General features: G+C 43.9%; 1 protein-coding gene across 4 annotated transcripts in view; it reads left to right on the forward strand.

Annotated features, from left to right (window-relative positions):
• Positions 1-18,561, forward strand: part of ITPR2 (inositol 1,4,5-trisphosphate receptor type 2) — a gene marked incomplete at both ends in the record, with an annotated part of 551,977 nt that extends 533,416 nt beyond the window's left edge. For all 4 annotated transcript variants that reach the window (XM_080705463.1, XM_080705466.1, XM_080705464.1 and 1 more), the window contains 2 exons: positions 17,173-17,334; positions 18,475-18,561. In XM_080705463.1, the coding sequence (XP_080561589.1) occupies positions 17,173-17,334; positions 18,475-18,561 (249 nt within the window). The remainder of the gene's footprint in view (positions 1-17,172; positions 17,335-18,474) is intronic.
• Positions 18,562-22,468: the final 3,907 nt, after the last annotated feature.

Raw genomic sequence — 22,468 nt, forward strand, 5'->3', positions numbered from 1 at the left:
CTAGGGAATTTTCCCCTCTAGGTTCTTAGATATAGTGTTTTCTGTATAAACATTGCATATATGTCATCAGTTTTTTCTTGAGTTTGGCATATAGATGTTTTTCTTAACTCTCAATAAATCATATAAAGTGAAGATAAATATAATGATTATGTTTGTGAAATCCTGTCAAGATATTAGGACTTGGAGGAAAGCTGTTCGAAACTCTAGATTAAGTCAAACAATTACTGTGACAAATTATTGTTATTTATTATTAAAACACATAATGTGTCATTTGAACATCAGTAGGGTTTGGAGATCCAAAGTCCTCTCTCGAGGTTGTCCGTAGAAGATGGGTCAGTGGGATCCAGACAAGGTTCCACACCGTTTGATCAGCCCCTCTCTTCCAGATTAACCAAAAGATTCAGGTCTACTCCTCTCTTGGCCACTCTGAGTCTCAGGCCATTGCTGACTATTCAGGATTTTCCAAATAGGTATTGAAAGATAAATTTGCTTTGTTGTAGTTGTTATTGTTGTTGTTAACTTTGGGAGATTTAAAAAGAAAGATAATCTTAATGCAAACACATTTTTCATTATCAAAATTGAGGACTATGATATTCAAAACACTTATGTAAAAGCAAAATAACAGAAAAACTCAGAAAGAGGTAGTATTAAACCAGAAGTCTAGCAAAGTAAAAAAATCATATGGCAATATACACAAAGGTCAAGAGGCTTTTTAAGATTGGGTGTCTTTGATGCATTGGGAGGTCTCCATTTTCTGTCCTGCTATGATATTCTGTTGCATGATTTGCATTGGTGATTTAATCTAAACTACCTTTTGGATTCCTTCCTCTCCGTTAATCAGGGGTGTTGTCCATTGCTGTGCTAGTTAATGCCTTACAACCAGTTCTGGCAGGGTCTAGAAAACCCTGAATATAACATCTGCCTATTTTCTTTGTGTAAATACTCCCATCGTGGCTAGTGTCAAGGTCCTAGTACAGTGTCAACAAATGCAAAGTTGGAAAGAGGTGTGCACAGTTGACTCTTGCAAACAGCATGACCCAGTACTCTTCTTTGGAAAAGCAGCTGTGGAGTTCTGGTACAATAACCCATTTTAGGATCTGAATTTTCCAATGCGTCTGATCACATTAACCATGCTAGCCAAATATTTTCAGCTTTGCAAATAGTCTTATCCTCCAGGAGAAGCCATTATCTGTCAAGTGTGCATTCGCAAACATTTCCAGGGGTCTTCTCCATGCCCTGGGCTGACGCTGGGTGGTGCTTCCTGTGCCCTCACTGTAGCTATCACTCTGCCCACTGGATCCTTGAAGCGGTCTCCAAATGGGAATCTCTGTCATTGTCCATTATCCTTGCAGTAGAAAAAGGATTCTGTTTTATGCTATGTTTGTGTGTGCATATGGGTGTATGGAGAGATAGATGTGTGTGGGTAAGCCTATGTATTTTTTCTAGAAACCTAAAGGTGCCATTTTTTCTGTTTAAAATACTGCCACAGACCATGTTGTTGCAGGACTCTCCATAGATGATCCCAGTTTACTTCTGGTACCTAATCTCTTGCCATTCCCTCCTCCTACAGTACTCCAGTTCCCTGGGCCTCCTTTCTGTTTCCGCAGCTTGCCAGTACTATTCTCCACCTCGAGGCCTTTGCATTCCTCCTCCGTTTTGCCCTGGGTCTCCTTTGCATATGTTTGTCGGTGCATTGCATCACTTCTCTGGAGCAGCCTTCAGGACTCACCCAACCCAGAATAGAATAACCCCTCTCCTCTGAAGATCATCTTCTTTTAAATTTTTTTATTGGCACATTGTAGTCATACATATCAGTGGAGTACAAGATGGCGGAGGCATACATGCACACATCACCCATTGAGCCCTTCCCCACTTCCTCTCCCCTCCCTCCTTCTCATGTTTGGCTTTATGATTAACTTTGATATGTTTGTGAATATACATCTAGTACATTGTCAAGATCATCTTTCAAACCACCATTTTTGTTGCTATACTTGTCTCTATATAAAATTACTTTCTTTTGTTAATTTTGTTATCATCTCCACACCCGTCATTCTCCTGTCTTTAAAATGCAATCTCCACGAAAGCATGGATACTCTCTGAGCTCCTCACTGTTCTCACCAGTCCCTAGAGCAGGATCTAGCATATATTAGGTGCTCACTAAATATATATTGAAGGAGGAGACTAAAGTCTTTTAGTGAAGAACTAAGAAGAATTGTTATTAATAATATATCCTTGAAAAAAACAATTTACTCTGCTTCTCTGTATCCATTTGTGCCCTATGCAGCAACACTTTAGTCATTCATCCATTTTTCCAACAAACACATGTTCAGTTGCCATGGTACCCAAGATTTTATAAAATGTAAGATGCAAGAATAAATCAGAAACAGAGCCAGGCGTTGTAATCCCAGTACTTGGGAGGCTGAGGCAGGAGGATCACGGTTCGCAGACAGTCTCAGCTACTTAGTGAGGCCCTTTGCAATTCAGTGAAACCCTGTTTCAAAATAAAGAACAACAACAAAAAAATAGGGCTGGGGTATAGCTCAGAGGTAGAATGCCCCTGGGTTCCATCCCTAGTACCACAAAAAAAAAGAAGAAATCATAAATAGATACTATATAAAACTACAGAGTCCACAAGTTTCTTACCTAAGCCACACAATTAATAATATCATAATTATTATGTAAGTATATATTGCTAAATTTGATTATTCTATAAGAATTAAGCTGGACATGGTAATACATGCCTATAATTCTAGTACTTGGGAGACTGAAACAGAGGACCACCAGTTTGAGACCAACTTCAACAAATTAGCAAGACCCTGTTTCAAAACAAAAAAATAAAATTGGGATAGAAGTATAGCTTAGGGATAGAATGCCCCTGTGTTCAATTAAAAAAAAATTAGCCATGACTGCAATCTCAGTACTCTGGAGGCTGAGACAGGAATACCATAGGTTTAAGAACAGCCTCACCAATTTAGTGATACTCTAAGCAACCTAGCGAGACCCTGTTTCAAAAACAAAAAATAAAAAGGACTGGGTGTCACTCAGAGGTAGAATGTCCCTGGGTTCAATCGCCAGTACCAAAAAAAGATTTTTTAAAGAAAAGAATTAAGTTCGCTGGCTGAATCAGACTTTCTAGTTTATTATTTTTATTCTAAGCAAAATGTTAAGTGTTGAGTTAGGACTTGGCCCTGTCGGTCCTTTGGCTCTTGTGCTGTTGGGATTCTTCATCGTGAACGATAGCAACTGCCTGGCCTCATACAGACAAACAGAAGTTTAATGTACAGGATTAAGAGGAAAGTGGAAACCAGGCTTACTATGGGAAGAACCCAAGAAAAATAAGCTGCCCAGGAGGTCCATTATGGACAGAAGGGATTCTATACCGCCCCTGCTCCCTGGCATCAGTCCTGAGGCGGGAGTCTCTGGTGAGTCCTCTAGCTCCTGGAACTGAGTGCCCACTTCCACTGGGCAGTAGACAGAGAACCAGCCCTTCCTCTGTCTGGGATATGAAGCCAGACCCAACTGTCCCCCATCCCTCATGGTGAGAGCCCGCTCACACACAATGAGGAGCCTCAGATTCTGGACAGACAGAGCTGAACACATACCCACCTGGGTGTTCAACTGTGATCAGAACACCTCACCAACCGTGAGGAATTTCCATTTGTTTTCTACCCCAGTGAAATTGTGAATGTTCCTACCTCAGATTATTTACTGAAGGAAATGAATATTTATGCTTTTTTATAAAGAGGCCAAGAGATAGTAATTTGACAGGTTAATAAAGGAAATTAATAAATAATGAGATAAGAAAAGGTTAAACCCAAGGAGAAAAATATACATCCAGAGGATTCAAGAATTGACAGGAAGGACTTCCGGGAAGATGGCGACCGAGAAAAGCGGGGCTTAAGAGCCCCGCTAACAACCAGTCTCCATTACCACAAAATCAGCGCCTTTCATAGCCAGAAAACACCGTCACCAGAGAAACAAAAAAATCACCAGGCTCCAGAGAGAAAGCGGACTGAGAACAGAGCTCAGAGCCACAGAGGAGATACACCGGCCTCATGCCCGAGGACGCGGCAGCAGCGCCATACTGCCGGCGGTAGCGGCGACTTCACCGGACGGCTACAGCAAGCCGAGGTGAGCCGCTGCGGAACAGCCAGGCGGGATTTCTTGGCGCAGGGAGCATCTAAAGCTCCCAGTGGCTGAGATCAGCACACGCTGCAGGGATTCAGAGTGGAAATCAAAACCAAGAAGAAATACGCCAGCCTCGCGGCCGAAGGCGTAGCAGTGGCGCCATATTGCCACCAGCGGCAACAGCAGCGAATTCAGCGAGGCCAGTACAGCTACATCTACGTACTCAAGAACAGTGAGTCAAATTGCGGGCCACAGAGAAGAAATCCCAGTACTGTACTCCCTGGGACTTGACCTAGTGGGGGAGTGGCGGTGGCAGAGATATCACACCATAGGAGAACGTGCAACCTGGCACCCCCCACAGTCTAAAGCAGCCTCTATCGACTCTCTGGGTCGGAGACTCTGAGATACAACCCAATAAAGGAGTAGTAGGGTCTGAGATACTACTGACTCGAGATCCAGAACACCTTAAGTGAAGTCATAGTGACCCAAGGGAAGAACCCAGAGAAGGCACAAACTTCCGAAATCACGGGAAAGAGGAATAATACTGGAGCAATGAATGCCCACAAACCCACAACATCAGAACCCGATAAAACAGAAAATCAGAGATTTCTAGAAGATCAAATCAGGAAAATAACTGTAGAAATAATAGAGGTGCTTCGAAAAGAACTCAGAGAGAGCCAAAAAGAGATAAAGGATGCAATTAATGAAGTAAAGGCCTCAATTCAAAGCACAAACAACCGATTAGAACACATGGAGAACAGAATCTCGCTCTTAGAAGATGATCATTCCAAAAATGAACGCATAGTTTCTAATCTAGGAAAAAATATCCGACAGCAGGAATCTGATATTGAAGAAATATGGGCCCATTTTAAGAGAACTAACCTAAGAATAATTGGAATAGAGGAGGGAAAAGAAAGTGAAACCAAAGGGATCAACAATCTCTTCAAGGAAGTAATAGCAGAAAATTTTCCAAACATAGAGCAAGAGGTTGATACACAGGTCCAGGAAACTTATAGAACTCCCTTTAGACAGGATCGGAGAAGAGGATCCCCACGCCACATAATTGTCAAAATGACCAATGTGGAAGCCAAGCAGAGAATCTTAAAGGCAACAAAAGCAAAGGGCCAAGTGACATTCAGAGGCAAACCAATTAGAATCACTCCAGACTTCCCAAACCAAGTCATGAGAGCCAGAAGGGCTTGGAGTAACATATTCCCAATTCTGAAAGAAAACAACTTCCAGCCAAAAATTTCCTACCCAGCAAAACTTTCTATCAAATTAGATGGAGAAATAAGAAGCTTCCATGACAAACAGAAACTGAAGGAATTTATGTCTTCAAAACCAGCACTAGAGAAAATACTCAAAGAGATTAACTACAAAGAAGAAATAGGTAACACACACCAGAACCAGAGAAACAAGAGTTTCCATCCAACAGACAACTAAGATTGGTTATCTGTGGAGATTCATTATTTATGTTAGTCTTTTACCTATCTCTAAATGGTATTGTTTGCCTTTATTGTTGTTAATTTTTAGGATTTCTAGTTGGAATATTAATATACCTTCAGATATAGCATTTGGAAATATTTTTATCCCATTCTATTAGTAACTTTTAACTCTGTTTACATTGTCTTTGGATATATAATATTTTTTTATTTTTTAGGGAGTTTGTATACTCTTCTGTTGCCTGTGCCATTGAAATCATATCCAAGAAATCACTGCCAATTTCAATGTTGTGAGGTTTTATGACCCAGATTTTCTCCTAAAAGTTTATAGTCTTAAGATTTATATTTAGGTCTTTTATCTATTTTGAGTTAATATTTGTATATGGGATTAGGTAAGGGTCCAATTTTATTCTTTTCCATGTAATTATTATTTTTCAACAATATTTTGTTAAAAGATTATTATTTCTACCACCAAATGTTCGTGGAAACCTTGTCAAAAATAACTTGACAATATAGGGAGGAATTTAGCTCTAGGCTTGTATTTAACTCCAATGGTTTATATATCTGCCTTTAGAATAGTACTACACTGTTTCAATTATTGTAGCTTTATATGGTTTGAAATCAGAAAATATATATCTTCTAACTTTGTTCTTTTTCAAGATCGTTTTGGGTATCTAGAGTCCATATTCCATATTAGGATAGATTTTTTTTCTGAAAAATAAATATATAAATATATGATAGTTTCACCTAAAAAAAATAGAAAAAAATATTCTCTGGTAAGAAAGAAAGTAAAAAGAAATATTGAAATGTTATCTTTAAGTCATCAAAAGCTTGGTATCAGACAAATGAAACTGTTATGTGAGATTATCATTTTTAATTTTGGATAAATTGCTATAATACTAGATGTCAACCCCTAAGCCAAGCATGGGAGGGAGGGATGGGGAGAGAATGGGGTGGGGATAGGGTGGGGGCTGAAAAAAAGAAAAAAAAAAAAGAATTGACAGGAAAAGAAGAACACAGGAAGGGAGATGGCTGGCTCTAGGAAGTCTGCTGGTAGAACCTTGGACTGTTTGGTGTCCCTGATAGTCCCTGATTTGTTTGTTTGTTTGCTTATATATTTATTTATTTTTTCCTTTGTGGTCAAAATGTTTCCCACTAAACAGTTCTGAAGGAAAAACAGCAATGGGGATCCAGAAAAATGCTGAGCAAGCCCTCGGGTTCCTCGGTCACTCGCAGGGTGGTGGCAGACCAGCCTTCCCATCGCGGCCCATCAGGCGCTGCCCAGGTCCCCAGCCCTTTGGCTGTGTGGGCTCCCATCCCTGAGTCTGGCACAGTTGGGATTTGTGGAAATGAGTGGCCAGTGGGGCCCAGCAACTTGGTGCTGGGTGCCGCACCCTCCCTTTGAGCGTCCCTCGCCCCGGCTGCTGCCCCCGGTTGGATGGAGTGTCCATCCCAGGGAGTCTGGGCATCTGTCTCTCAATTGCTCCCTGCGATCCTGCTGAAGTTACCCACAGGAGGACTGTGGCTTTCCATCTCTCTCCTCTGCCATTGAGTCTGGGCCTTCTTAGACCGTCCTGGCTTCTCTTCTTGCTGTGGTCCTGTCCCGGCTAGGAGCAGATATGGCTGATGTGACTGTAGACACCCGAGGGCCCTTGCTGACTGTGTCAGGGGTGAGGTGAGTCCAAAGGAGAACAGGAGTTCTGCTTCTTAGCACAGCCTCTGCCCTCCTGCCCACAGATGACAGACATTTTTCATGAAGGAGAGTTGGGAAGATGGGAAGGAGAGGAATGGGCAGAAGAAACGATCTGGGCTCTCTGGGCTGCGGTCCCCCCTTAGTCCAAGCTGTTGGTGGAGATGAGCCCTCCGCTTGCCCACACAGGCCATGCTCAGCTGCAGGACTCCCATTCCACTTCTATCTGCATGTTATTCCTAGGTAATCGCCCAGGGCCCTGATTTTCAAACTTGGGGCCTGTTGAGGCTGCATAGGAGAGGTAGACCTTGAAGCCCACAGACTCTCAAACTCCCCCCAAATAACTGAAGCCACCAACTGCCAGGCAGCCACCCTTGGGGAGTGACTTCACGGTGACCGGCTGGCACCTGCATTGCCTCCTGTCCCTCGGATGCCTCCTCACCACGCGTCTTTACCAGCCCCACTCCCCGACCAGTCTTGATATGTTCTGAGGACAGGGATCTGAACTACTGAATGTGGGACACTCCAGCACTCAACATGCTTCCAGACACCCCCAGCATTTCTGCAAATGCTTGTTGCAGAAGTCCCATCTCCTCTTCAGCTGAGGGTGTCGTCCTGGTCTGTTTCATGCTGCCCTAAGAGAATGTCCCAGAATGGACGTGGCATAGCAGCGGTCCTCACGCATCTGTTCCAGTCAGTCTGGCTCCCCAGAGTCAGGCAGCCAGCAGAAGGAGAGGGCTTCAGGCCTCCGCCTCTGCCGAAGCCAGGCTCCTGCGGGCCCCGTGTAGGAACCGGGTCCTGCTGGCCTCCGCCATGGCTGCAGCCCTATATTTTATTTTTTTGAAACAGGGTCTCACTGAGTTGCAGTGGGCCTCACTAAGTAGCTGAGGCTGTCCAGGAACCTTGGTCCTCCTGTCTCAGCCCCCCCCCCCCCCCAGTGCTGGGATTACAAGTGTGTGCCACCACGCCCAGCCAGATTGGCTTTAGATAACTTACACATTCCAAATTTCTCAGTCCACACAGGTTTGGTAATCTGCCGCATTTGTAGGACCCCACCCACTGCAGGAAGAAAAGATTCAGGGAAATAAAGATAACATAATAAACAGGGAGACACAGAAAGCTTATATAGGCTGGAAATGAATTTTGGAGTCCTAGAACATGTTTTTCTGACAGAACAAAATTTGCTCTTGTTCCTTTCCTCTTCTAAGAACGATTTCCTTCTGGGGATGGTGACACACACTTGTAACCCCAGTACTTGGGGGGTAGAGACAGTAGAATCTCTGATTCACCCCCAGCCCCAGCAATTTAACAAGACCCTTAGCAACTTAGAGAGACCCTGTTTCAAAATAGGACTGGGGTATACCTCAGAGGTAGAATGCCCTGGCTTGAATCCAGTACCACGGGGGGGGGGGGGGGGAAGGAAGGAAAAAAGGAAGGGAGGGAAAAAAGAAAAAAAGTGAATGAATTAATTAATTACCAAGAATTTTATTTATGCATCAATCCAGGAATGGTGTTTTAATTTTAAAGAACACAACTACATCCTTTCTTTCCAACCTGCAGTCTTTAACTTTGTCAAGAGTGTTTTTCCAACCTACTTTCCTTCCTCGTGAACCCAGACAGACCTTGTATCTGAGCCCTTAAGAGAGGCAGCTTTTTATGGTATTGGAGATTGAACCTAGGGGCATTTTACCTCTGATTACACCCTCGGCTCCTTTTCTTTTTCTTTTTCTTTTTTTCTTCGGATCTAGGGATGGAACCCAGAGGCATTTGACCTCCGAGCTACATCCCCTGCCCAATTTTTTATTCTTTATTTTGAAACAGGGTCTCACTAAGTAGCTGAGGCTGTCCGTGAACCGCGATCCTCAGATCTCAGCCTTCCAAATGCTGGGATTACAAGCCTGCGCCACCACATCCGGCTTGTTTTGAAACAGGGTCTCCCTTAGGTCTGAGGCTGGCCTTGAACCTGTAATCCTCCTATCTCGGCCTCCCAAGTAGAGTACATACAGCTGTGGCCACCACATCGGCTGAGAGGCAGCTTTTTCATCACTCACCTCAAGCAATGCTTCTTGTCTACGGGGGAGTGTTCACTGGGGACTCAGAGGCCAATAGTGTAGGTGTCCCTTCATGGTTTTCTATCACACCTGACCTGCCCTCCAGGTTACGATGTTGGTGTGAGGCTCAGTTCCACTGAAACTGAGCAGACTGGGCTGGATTACAGTAGGCACTCCCTTACCTAAAACAACTGCTTTGATTTCAGAAGAAGTGTTCCAGCTTATTTTTCTGTGTTTGAAGTTCTAGGAAAACAGGCTGGTGCCTTTCCCTCAGGGAGCTTCCAGGAAGTAGGTGGTGGGCGCTAGTGTTCCTTTTGAGACCCATTGCTGCTGACATCTTCAGACCAAGTGCAAAGAGGAAAATGCAGTAGGTCACGCTGAGGCTTTGGGGAAATGGTTATGCGCTTCAGCCTAGGAGCCTTTGCAAATACATTTTTGAAATAAAAAAAATGCAATATAAATATAAAGCTTAGAAGAAGATAGTAACCAAGAAGACCCTAGGATATGATCTTGTGCCTGCAAACCTAAGCATAGCAATCAAATCTGGAAGCAGAGGCGATGGTCTCTACTGAGTAGTTTAATTGATGCTCTATTGCAATGCATGGCACATTCAGCCCCCTGCAAAACTGCAGCCAATGCCCCGCACGGGCACGTTTCTAATCAGTACCTGCACATTGTGTCTGTGCTGTGATGCCTACTCGGTTTGTGTTTCTGATGTTCCATATGTAAGCCTCTAGCATATCCCAGAAAGAGTAACCAAGGGGGTTCAGGTTACAGTAACTCTGTTTAGAGACTCTCTGTAGTTGTTTTCTTTGGCAAGCTCAGAAGCTAAGCCTTCCTGTCTCCATTAGACACAGAGAGTAGCCTCGTGCAGTCAAAGGACCGCAAGATCTCCAGGGGAACATAATGGAGGCCAAAGCCTCGCTTAGCCACTTACACACCTATGTGCCAAGAGCCAAGCCATACTCCTCGGCCAAGGGTCGCTGTCTATAGAATGGGATGGTGACAGGCCCTACTTCATAGAGGTATTCTGGGTACTGGTCATAGCAGGGCTAGAGTGCCCTGGGGGTCTATTACTATGGCATGGAATTACAGTCCTTGCTTTTTCTTTAGTTTATCTAAAAGTGTGTGTGTGTGTGTGTGTGTGTGTGTGTGTGTGTGTGTGTCTGTCTGTGTCTGTCTGTGTGTGTGTGTAACTGGGGATTGAACCCATGGACAACTACACCTCCTGCCCTATTTTATTTTTAATTTTAAAGCAGGGTCTTAGTTACCACACACTGGCCTCGAACCTGTGATCCTTCTATCTCAGCATCACAAGTACTGGGATCACAGGCTTGCACCACTGTGCCTGACCTACAGGCAACTTTTAAGGTGTAGCTAATAGAGCTAAGAAGATACAGGGCAATGTCTCCAGTGTTTGGCCTACCAAAATCAATCTCATTGACTTCTTAATCTCATTCTGATGTAGAGAGAAATTATGATCCTCTTTATGCTTTCTCCAGCCCGTGGTCAGTTAGGTCCCAAGAGGAACAGGTTATAGGAGAGCTCCTCCATAAAGCAATGCGGCAGGGCCTCTCCAGGAGTGGAGCAAGCGCAGGGCCGTCCGCCACTGTTGTGACGTGAGGCCTCAAGAAACCAAACCCTCTGGCTTTTGGCTGGGCATTCGTGACATGCTGGCTGGGACTGTGTGGTTTCAAGGTCGCTTCTTACCCAAAGCTTTGCCTCTGTGTGCTCACTTGGCAAGCTCCAGCTTCTCTCGCCAACTGGACTTTCAAAGCTTCCCCTGCATTCATGGCCGACAGAGTGATGAGCAGGAAAGATTCATAACGTTCCGGTTTTACAGATGAGCAAACTGGGACGCAGAGTAAGACTTTCCCCCTCTTCTGTCACATAGCTAGTTTGGGGCTAAGATAAAGTCGGAATCCAGGCGTCTTGACTCCTAGATTGCTGTTTCTATTGGACCTTTTATCTGCAAATGAGATATCACATTTAAGTGCAAATGGTACTTTGACACTAACAGCCGTTTTATTGAGAAGCTACAGAATTTCCATTCATACCTGCACAGGCATTCGTGATACAATGCTTAGATCTGACTATTGTGAGGACTATTTGAAAGGTTTTTATACTCCCTTCTATTGGTCTTCTCATTATTTAGAAAAATACATTTTTTTTCTGCAGTACTGGGTATGAAACCCAGGGGCATTCTACCTTTGAGCTACACCCCTAGCCCTATTTTTTATTTTTTTATTTTGAAACAGGGTCTCACTGAGTTACGAAGAGCCTCACTAAATAGCTGAGGCTGTCTTCGAACTGCAATCCTCCTGTCTCAGCCTCCCACATGCTAGGATATTATTCATTATTATTAGAATTTAGAGACCGCAAGAGGGTTACAGTTAGCATGCTAAGCGTGTCCTAAGAGGACATCTAAGAGATATGGCCAGTTCATCTCTGAGCTTTGCATTTTTGAAACCTATGGAAGGGCCAACTTTTCACTGACCAGGTTATTAGGATCCTATGTTGTCAGCTCAGAGTCTAAGAGTTAATCCACAACTCCCTTGACTGGATGCTATGCTGTGGCCAAATATTTTCATTGCTGCTGAAACAAGGAAATGATTTCATATTGACTAACTAAAGTCAACGTGGGCATCTAACAGTCATGTGCATGGCCACAAGCTGTGCGTTGTGTATGTGAGTAACCCGAGAAGGAAGAAATCAAGTCAGACTACCCTGCGCAGTGGTGAGCACATCACGGGTGCCATGGTGTGTAAGCGGTGGCCCAGTCACTGTCTGTGTGCGGCCCTGTGTCTCTGGTTGGGCTGCGTCTGGGGCTCAGCCCTCTGCTCACCTTGCTCAGGAGGAGGCTTCCGTGAAAAGCGTGGAGCAGAAGAATTTTGCGTGTTTAATTGGGAGCTACTTTTGATTAAAAAAAAACATATACAGCATTCTAAGAACACTGCTCTATTTGACTTCATTTTGATGAAAAGAATACGCTTTGTGTACTAAGTTTGGAAGAAAAATGAGCTGTGAAGCTGACTTTTCAGAAACAGGCTTTATTCAAAAAAGGAAAGATGGAAAACAGCAATTTAGTAAGACCTTTCAAAATAAAAAGGTAAAATAGGGTTGGAGGTGTACCTCAGAGGTAGAACACCCCTGAGTTCAATCCCCTATATGAAAAAGAAAAAGGAAAGAAAGAGAAAGGGAGCCATAAAATGTTCAAAATTGAAAATATGTTAAGTGTACATTATATTTTCATTTCAGATTATTAGTTGACATAGAAGGGGAGGGAAAAATGAAATAATAAACATATTAAAAAATAAAATAAAGATTAGAAAAACCAAAGGAGGGTTAAAGAGAATGACTTTTAGGCACTGAGAGAAAGGACAAGGCCACAGAGCTTTCCTACTCAGCACCCAGGCACAACCTGTCATTATTTTTGTGTTCTGTTGCTTAAAGTGTTCCTCTACACCCAGACTGTAAATCTCAAAAGTGCAAGAATCGTGCTGGGTTTTGATCACTGCTGCTTTCCCAGTGCCTACCACCATCATAGGAATCACATGTAAGAATTATTAACTGAAAGCCAGGTGGGGGGTACATGCCTGAAATCCCAGAACTTGGGAGGCTGACACAGGAGAATTGCAGGTTCGATGCCAGCCTCAGCAACTTAGGGAGATTCTCAGCAATCTAGTGAGACCCTGTTTCAAAAGAAAAAAATGTAAGAAGGGCTGGCAGTTTATCATGGAGGAAGAATGAATTCCCCTGGGTTAAACACACACACACACACACACACACACACACACACTCTCTCTCTCTCTCTCTCTCTCTCTCTCTCTCTCTCTCTCTCAAACATGAATTGGAAGGACAAAGGGACAAGTGAAAAGAGTGTGTGAGGGATGACAGCCCGCCAGTCACCCTCACAGGCAGTGGTGCTGTGGCTTGGATGGTAGGCCCCTGGGAAGCTGTGGTGGCATTTCTTCAGAGACATCTTCAATACTCTCACCTGTGTCCTCTTTGGCTGAGTAATGGTCTGCTAAGTGTTAGAATAATGTTTCATCTCTGTCCTCTGAAGCCTTCTAAGCTTGCTGTTTTCTCCGTCCCTCACGTTGGGCATCACCACGTCACCTTGCACTTCGTTCCCGCAGCCCAGGCACCTGAGGCTCCCAAAGACTTCTGCTCCACAGCCCTTCTAGAACCCCAGCCCTCTTCCTGGCCCACTCTCCTCTCCCACAAAGGCACATCTCTGACTCTCCAGGAGGAATTTCTTCTCTTTCGCTCTCTGGCCGGAAATGCCCATTTCCCCAATCACTCTGTACTGCGGGCCCTAGGAGAGATTTGTGAGCTTGAACTCCCTGGCATCAAGAAAACAATCACCCCTTCCACCTCTCATAATGACCTTGTACTGATCATTCCCTTCACTGCCCGCTAATACCTGGGGGTCACTGTCGCATGGTCATCATTGTCCTTGGCCTTGGTGGCCCTAACTACTCATCCACCCCAATTTCTGGTCTTCTTCAGGTGATTTTGAGAACTTTGTGCACAATTCACCCCGAAATATTAGTCTCTGAAAACTCAATAATTTTCATATTGTAGTAATATATATATAATATAAATTTCATCATTTTGACCATTTAAAGTATAGTTTTGTGCCATTGAGTACATTCACAATGTTGTACAATTATAACCACTTATCCATCTCCAGAAATGTTCAACCTTCCCCATCTGAAACTCTGCACCCACTGAACATTAACTCGCTAAGGAAGGCAAGATTTACTTTTACCAGATTTAAGGCATATGTTCATTTCCCAAAGTTGGCCTACCTTCAGAATCTTCCATTTGATTCCATTTTCTGTCCAAAGACTAGAACAAGGACAGCCCTGAGTTGGAATCCCAGCTTTTTCCCTTGCTAGCCTGATTCTTCATTTTTAATATTTGGATAATAGTATTGTAGATAATATAGACACAGGATAAATGACAGTGTGTTGTTAAAAGGAGCGACTACATACAGAACACGTGGCATAGGTCACTGCATCCATCCTTTCTGCCAGTCTTCACGTTAATGTTCATCATTCCAACCACCTAGCACATTCCTAGCTTCTCTACCCTGTGTCTTTCTGATGCCCCTCCCAAGAAGACACAGCATCCTATATCAGTCCAGCTCTCTGCCTTATCTCCACATCCACCCAGGCTATTGGTGAATGATCATCTTTACTACCATTATTATTTTCTTTTTTAATTTTTGCAGTACTGGGGATGGAACCCAGGGACATTCTACCTCCAAGCTATACCCCCAGCCCTATTTTTTATTCTTTATTTTGAAACAGGGTCTCACTGAGTTGCAAACGGCCTTGCTAAGTAGCAGCTGAGGCTGTCCATGAACCCCAATCCTCCTGTCTCCGTCTCTCAAATGCTGGGATTACAAGCGTTGCCACCATGCCCGGCTTACCATTATTTTTTTTTACATAGTATTATTCTTTATGTTATTGGTGCATCGTAATCATACATCTTAATGGGGTACAAGATGGTGGAGGCATACATGCACACATCACTCATTTAGCCCTTCCCCAATTCCCACCCCATCCCCTCTCTCTTCCCTCCTCTCTCCTCCTGTTTGGCTTAGTGACTGATATGTTTGTGAATGTACATCGTGTGCATTAGGGAATTTCTCTAATTCCCTAATGTGATCTAATAATGTGATCTAATTGATCTAATTGATCTAAGTGATTTAATGTGATCTAATTCCCTAATGTGATCTAATTCCCTAAGGTGATCTAATAATAGATCACCTTATTTGCTCATCTGTGGTTTGTCCTTCTTTGTCTAGAGTTCCTCCTATGACCCTTTTTCTCCCTACAAGGCATCATCTCTTAGTCAGATGGACCATCTATATTGCCCTGCAAGTATTTAGTGGTTCCCAATTTGATTTCCTCTCTCTGTTCTTTTTTCAAACAGCTATTTCCAATTTTCCCCCTCTCTGTTTTATCTCGCTATCCTGCCACTACCCCAACAATAGTCATTTATCTCTTCTGTGTCTGTAAACCAGAGTTCTCACACTTTAATGACATCAGAATAAGAATCCCACAAGTTGCCAGATGTGGTGGCACATGCCTGTAGTCCCAGGACTTGGGAGGCTGAGACAAGAGGATCACAGGTTTGCAGCCAGCCTCAGCAACTTGACAGACATCAGCAATTTAGCAAGACACTGTTTCAAAATAAAAAATAAAATAGGGCTGGGGCCATCTCTCAGAGGTAGAATGCTCCTGGGTTCAACTCCCTGTACCCACCCCACAAGAATCACACACATGATTCTGACTGGATGCCAAGGTTCTGATTTGGTAAGGCATGAGGGGGGTGGAGTCTGCAGTTTTAACAAGCAGCCCCTAGGGTCTCTCCAGCTGCAACGTGCAGTCCAGGCTCTGTGGGGGCCTAACCTCAGCCACCACTAAAGAAGAGCAGATACTCATTGAGTCTTATCTGATTTCCATCCTGAAACCTGACAATAGATGTGGAAGGATTGAATAAATGAATGGATCTGTCACTCTGCGCTGGGAAGACAAGATATTCTCCTTTGAAATGCTAATTAGCTGCTTAAGTGCAGAGTGAGATTCTTTACTGTGTTTTATCTTTAATCCTTTATCAGCCCTCTCACTGCCTTTAGAGGGAGGGAACACTGAAGAACCTGCTATTCCCCAGCTAGCAATAAGGACAAAAAGCCAACCGAGGACCAGGTCGCATCATGGAGGCTGCAGCGTGGACTGGCTGGGCCTTGGGAAGGGCAGTGGTCCATCCTCCAGACAGGCTGTCCCAGCCACTTCAGTAGACCTCTCTGGAGTGGAAAGAGTCTTAAGCTAGAAGCTCGCTGCCCGGGGTGTTGGAGGAGGGCGACCTAGAGTAACAGGTGAGGAGGGGAGAGAGGCTCCTGTGCCCGGTCAGAGGTGCAAAGCCAGCTCTGCCACGCACTAGCACTGGCACTAGCCTGGGTGAGCCCCTTGTTTTCTTATCTGTAAAGTGGGGGGCAACATGATGTACCTGTAGAGTTCAAGACTGAAAAATGTAATCTGAGCAATGAGCAGTGATTCTATGATGGATAGGCCATCGGGCAGTTTTCAAGACAGCTGGGTCTTTACCGCATTGGAGCGCGCGTGCACACACACACACACACACACACACACACACACACACACACACACACCTTCCACCCAGTCATCCTAGAAACAACGGAAGTGCTGCCTGCTGCTGGGGAAGTCAACCTCGGAAACCTCAGCCCACTGCGATAGTGTTTCCAAAGGAGCAGACGGGGCAAGGCCGGGCCGTGGCCCCGCGCCCTCTTCCCTCTTCTGCCACTCACTTAGAGGCCACAGAGCTGGTCGGGAGCCTCCACGAAGGAAGCAGGAGGGGAACCAGCGTGCGGGGCTGGAACCGAGACCTTTCTTTTACCGGCCTCCTCTTAGGCCACCCCTTTTCTGTGTGTGTGTTTGTTGGGGGGGGGAGAAGCAGCTCTTGCCTTCTCCATACCCCCACACTCTTGGACCTGCTAGCCCAGTGTCTAGACCCTGCCTCATCAGATGCACTGAATGCTCCCAGGGCACATGATGCTTCTCTGATCGCTTCATCTGGGACCCTCCTGAGAGCCCGGAGCGGGCTTGTCCCAATACTGGAGACCTTTCCCCAGCCCAAGAAGACCAGCGGCCATGGTTCCCCTCATTCCCACCTTCAGCCCCTCCCACCCCTGCAGGAGCACCGTTAGGTGTGAGCGCTCAGAGATGCCGGTTTAAATGTTCCTAATAATGAACACTTATAAACATTATTTATTGGACTGCAGGCTCATACTTAATGCCTTTGTTCCTGCACATTTATTTGCTTTCAGGAGAAGAATTTGGACTGGTTCCCTCGGATGAGAGCCATGTCCCTTGTCAGCAACGAAGGTGATGGCGAGCAAAATGAGATTCGGAACCTGCAGGAGAAGCTGGAGTCCACCATGAGCCTGGTCAAACAGCTGTCAGGTCAGCTGGCGGAGCTCAAGGATCAGGTCAGTGTCCTGGGAGGTGAGGCTGGGGCTGGGGCTGGGGCTGGGACTGTTCACCATCTCGCCTGGGGAGAGACACACAGACCCCTGGGAGCGGGCTGTCATCCTCAGACTCTGTAAACTCCAGCGAAGAAAACCATGTGTCGGCAAGCAGGGACTCATTCTCACCCACCTCCCCGTCCTTGGGTGACATTTCTTTTTCTACAGAAAGGGAAAAGAAGGAGCAAATGCCAACATACAAGGACACCTTTGTACCTTTTGACGGATCATATTTTCTGCCAGATCAGCAATTACTGTACTCATCAGAAAGACAGATCATCATTTGTAACTGACACTTCAGTGCTATGATCCACCCCTTTATCATATGACATAATTAGCATTCATAAAAAATACTATCAACAGTAGCCATGCTAGCTACTAAAATGACCATGGTAATGGTGATAATTATGTGACAAACAAGATCTGTTTGAAAAGAGCCATGGAGCTGGGTGTGGTGGTGCACCCCTGTAATCTCAGCGCTTGGAAACCTGAGACAGGAGGCGCACAGGGTTGAGTCCAGCCCCAGGAACTTAGTGAGACTCAGCAACTTAGTGAGACCCTGTTTCCTTTTTTCTTTTTTTCTTTTCTTTTCATTTCTTCTTTTTTTTTTTCCTTTAGGGTACTGGGGATTGAACCCAAGGGCATTCTACCTCCAAGCTACATCCCCAGCCCTTTTTACTTTTTGTTTTGAAATAGAGTTTCATTAGGTTTCTGAGAGCCTTGCTATGCTTGTGAGGCTATCTTTGAACTCGTTATCCTCCTGTCCCAGCCTCCCAAGTATTACAGGCAAGTACCACCATGCCCTGCTGAGATTCTGTTTCAAAATAAAAAGGGCTGGGGGTACAGTTCAGAGGTAAATGCCCCTGGGTTCCATCCCCAGTATCAAAAAATAAAAAATAAACTTGGTTCCTTTATTCTAGCCACAGAGAGGTTTGCTTTTTTATCCTCTATTTTTGGAAACTTACTTTAAAAAAAATCCCTTTTTGATAAATATGAGGCCAGATAGTAGGTACTTGGAAACTCTGAATGCAAAATGGCCGTGGCCCATCAGCACTGGGGACGGGTGTGGAAATCAGCTGAGTGTGCTCTCTCTCTCTTCCCCAGATGACAGAACAAAGAAAGAATAAGCAGAGGCTGGGCTTCCTGGGCTCCAACACGCCCCATGTGAATCATCACATGCCGCCGCACTGATACCATGGGGGGAAGCCGTGACCAGCCGCTCATCAGGGTCCTGCCTGATCGCTGAAGAAAGGACTCAGACAGGGAGTGAACAGCGCCTATTGTTGAAAAGTCAAAAACAACCAAGTGCCAAGATGTTGAGTGGTTTAGCCCGAGAACAATTTGTGACTGTGTTTTCATGGTCGAAAAGGCCCAAGCTGAAAAGCAGCGACTCCAAGGCGCACACCACAGGTTCTGGATGCGATGTGAACTTGCTCTCAGGGCTGGAGAGAGCAGAGAGAGGGGAGTGGAAAGAGACCCAGGGCGCTGGGAGCTTACCCCCTCCCAAATCCATAGGACTCTGTTTTATCTTAAATACTGACTGCTATCTCCATTGTGTTGGTGGTAACTTATTTCTTTTAATTGTGGCACCTAGGTCCTTTGATCCAGGAGGTCCTACTTTGGTGTCTAATTTCACTAAAGGAAATAACTGAAAAAGATTCAACACGAGGGTTGAACGGGAAAATGCTAATGCTTGCAAACCACTGCTGTCGCTGGGCAATTTCTTTGTACCGTGAAATCCAAAGGAGGCACGGCCCTAGGAACTCATGCTTTGGAGAACTTGCCCCTCATGCTGACAACATAACTGGAACATGGCTGCTTTCTGCGGGGATTCGGATGGGCTCTGTTGACGTGCAGCACAAAAGGAGGTTTTCATATCACTTGTTAAGAACATGTTTTAAGTCATAGGTAGGCTAAGACTGTAAGAAAAATAACCTGTGAAGTAAAACCCAACAGTAAGCCCCAGGGAAGAATTTCTTGAGAACATATATATGCTATTAAAATAGACTGAGATTAATAAATGAACATGTTTAAAGGCAGCAGGAAGTATTGAGAAACTTATGATGGTGGTCTTGCCTCTTGTAAACACGGAGTAAAAGCAATTTGATTCATGTTTATGTTTATTGGGCTTAAAAAAAAACATAGTATTTCTATTTATCCGATTCTTACAGTTAGAAGGAAAAATTGCATATTTAAAACTGTAACAGTACTTTTAAAAAACAGGACTTTTAAAAAAGAAGGAAGATCATAAGCTCTTCCCCAAATTGTTTTTATGTTAAATCACACAATCAGAATTTATTGAGGGAGAAAATAACCTGGCATGGTCAGATTATTTTTAGAGGCTGAACATTTGGGAATTAAATCAAAATACAAATAATGAAAGTATTAGGAGAACTGCTATATGGCTAGGGACCAAAGGCCCTGACACTAAACTCAGAGAGGCTTTGCAAAAGAGATCTCTTGGCCCTAGCGTTTTTAAATTCTTAGTTATTATCACAAATGTGTAGGGCCAGACATGGTATGCTATGATATTTTTGAAAGCTTTTAGATTGTTCTAATACAGTTTTAGCTTTTGGCTCTTGGAAATTCCAAATGACGGTCTATATAGAATAAAAAGGAAACCAGAACCAGTCTTCTTCCACACACTGTTAAAATGTAGACTTTGAACATAGCTCTTGGGACCCAAGGCAACACATTTTTGAACCAAATCTACGGGCGCTCCCTGCCCAGGCCCACAGACTAAGCACTCCTCACTCTGACAGGATGGTATATAGATTTTTTTACCAGTAGCTGAAGGACCCTGACATCTACGATCAGGAAACACTAAGAAATTGTGGTATATCTGCACGGAGCACAGACCCTTGAACATAGTGGGCAATTTGATAGATAGCAGAGAAATTCAGCTGTCCTTGAGTAGCCCTTAATTCTTTATTAAAACATTAAGCTATATCACATATTTTTAAATAAGTTTGCCAAAAGGTAAATAGACTAAAGCAGCCATTTTCAAAATCCAAAGCCATGATGTTTTTATGAATGGTATCAGGTAGAAAGTACGTTTTAAAATATTTTTATTAGGCACAGTTTTATGGAAAGGAAAAAGAGAAAGGTGATCAATATTGCGCAGATTTCAACAGAGAAAGCTATCTCCAGGTGAGCATCAAAGAAAATATTTCTGATGTCTGAACTGCAAGTGAAGAGAATCGATTCATCTGTAGAGATGTGAGCAACCCGTCTTTCCGATGACAAGCTATCTGGTCTTCCCTGACCCGCGGTGGTTCCTTCTGTAGGGGTAGGAGATTGGCTTTGTCACTGCTATCTGCAAATGACCTAATGCCTCAACCACTATGCAGGCAGCTCACTGTTTCATGGCATATTTTCTCCTACCAGAAATACCCAAAAGAGATTGCAGCTTAATAAGACTCTTATTTCACCTATATTTAAAAATTGCCTAGTTGTGTTTTTAATGCCTCTTCCTTTACTGACTTAAGTGCTTAGAAATTATAAAGCAAAATAAAAACTATCAAACCCCCAGCAAAAAGTCACTTTCCAGAACATTAAATTCATGGAAGAGAAGATAACACTGGAGAAATTTGGCATTTGATATATACATTAACAAATATATATCAAATGCCAAATTTTTGAATATTTGGCATAGGTTAAGTATCATACACATCCTCATATTTACATAGTGAGATTAAAACAAATACGACAATTTTTAAGTTTGGTGTTAAGGGAGATTTTTTTAATATTTAGTATAAAATCCATACCGGTTTAGCTGGGTGTGGTGGCACACACCCATAATCCCAGTACTTGGGAGGCTGAAACAGGAAGATCACAAGTTGGAAAACTTCAACAACATAGACTCTCCGTAGCCCAGAAAGATCCTATTTCAAAACAATAAAATAAGAAAAGGACTGGGGGAATAAATCATATGCATGAAAAGATGTATCATATTTCCTACCCCTTAAAAAGCTAACTTAGAAAAGGAATTATTTTTGTGAAGATTGACTTTTTCCTGTTGGTAAAGGGAATGCAGTTTCCAATAGATGGTTGATAATGTCAGGAAAAGAATTCATTCAAGTCAGAACTAATTGTGTGCGTATGCCCTGCTTGCAGCTCAGGGGGCCATGTTTTGGCTACACTCTTTAGTTTACAGTTGTTTTGTTATAAGCAGTGATGCAGTGTGGTCCATGCTCCCCTTCAGCCCCACAGACTGAGATTGAAGGCTTGGGAGTCGGCGAGGGAAGGCTTAGACGGGGACCTCTGCCTCCCAGTACAATGTTTGTAGGGAAAGGGAGTAGTAACCATAGATAACAGGAAGGAAAGGGCTTACTCACCAGGGACCAAGTAAATTGGATATAAGTAAATATTGCACAGGGATAGGGATGTAACAGCTCCTAGACTCAAGAGCTAACCCTTACGCATGCACAGAACAAAGCTTTGTGGAAACGCAACAATGAGATGGTATATCCCCTACAGCTGTTTTAAACTATACTGAATAACAAATCAGCATATTCTAACCCAGAGACCTGTTCCGCAGCGCTGACTTACCTGAAGCAGCGCCCACAGAGGAAGCAGGCATCTTGACACGTAGAAGTCAGGCCGGTCACCGGGGAGACCAGGCTCATGCCACATGCAGGCTGTGGGAAGCCTGTGCTGAGCTCTCCATTTGCAAAATTTGACAGCCCATTCCAGGTTTTAGAAAGTGCCTCAGGACACCTGAAGCCCCCCAGCCACTCACTCGCTGCTGTCTCTGGAATGATTATTGCTAATGTTATCCTACTCAGCAGAAGAAAACACACAATAACAAAATCAAACAGGGTGCTAAAAGGCCTGTGAAAAGCGAGAAATCTGAAAATAAATCCAGGTACCCATCTCCAAACTGGAATGCATCCGCAGACTTGAATAATTTATGACATTACCATGCCAATACTTCTTATATCACCAAGTAGACATTTTCCCCTCTGCAGAAGAGGATTACTATATTTGCTTCCCAAAAACCCATAATTCTAATATGTCAAGGTCAGATCATTTATAAGTTAATAAAGTTGAATTTCTGTACTTTTTTTGTGTGTGATACCTTCGGTGCCTTATTCAT

This window comes from Muscardinus avellanarius, assembly GCF_963383645.1.
Source record: "Muscardinus avellanarius genome assembly, chromosome: 11".
Classification (NCBI taxonomy): domain Eukaryota; kingdom Metazoa; phylum Chordata; class Mammalia; order Rodentia; family Gliridae; genus Muscardinus; species Muscardinus avellanarius.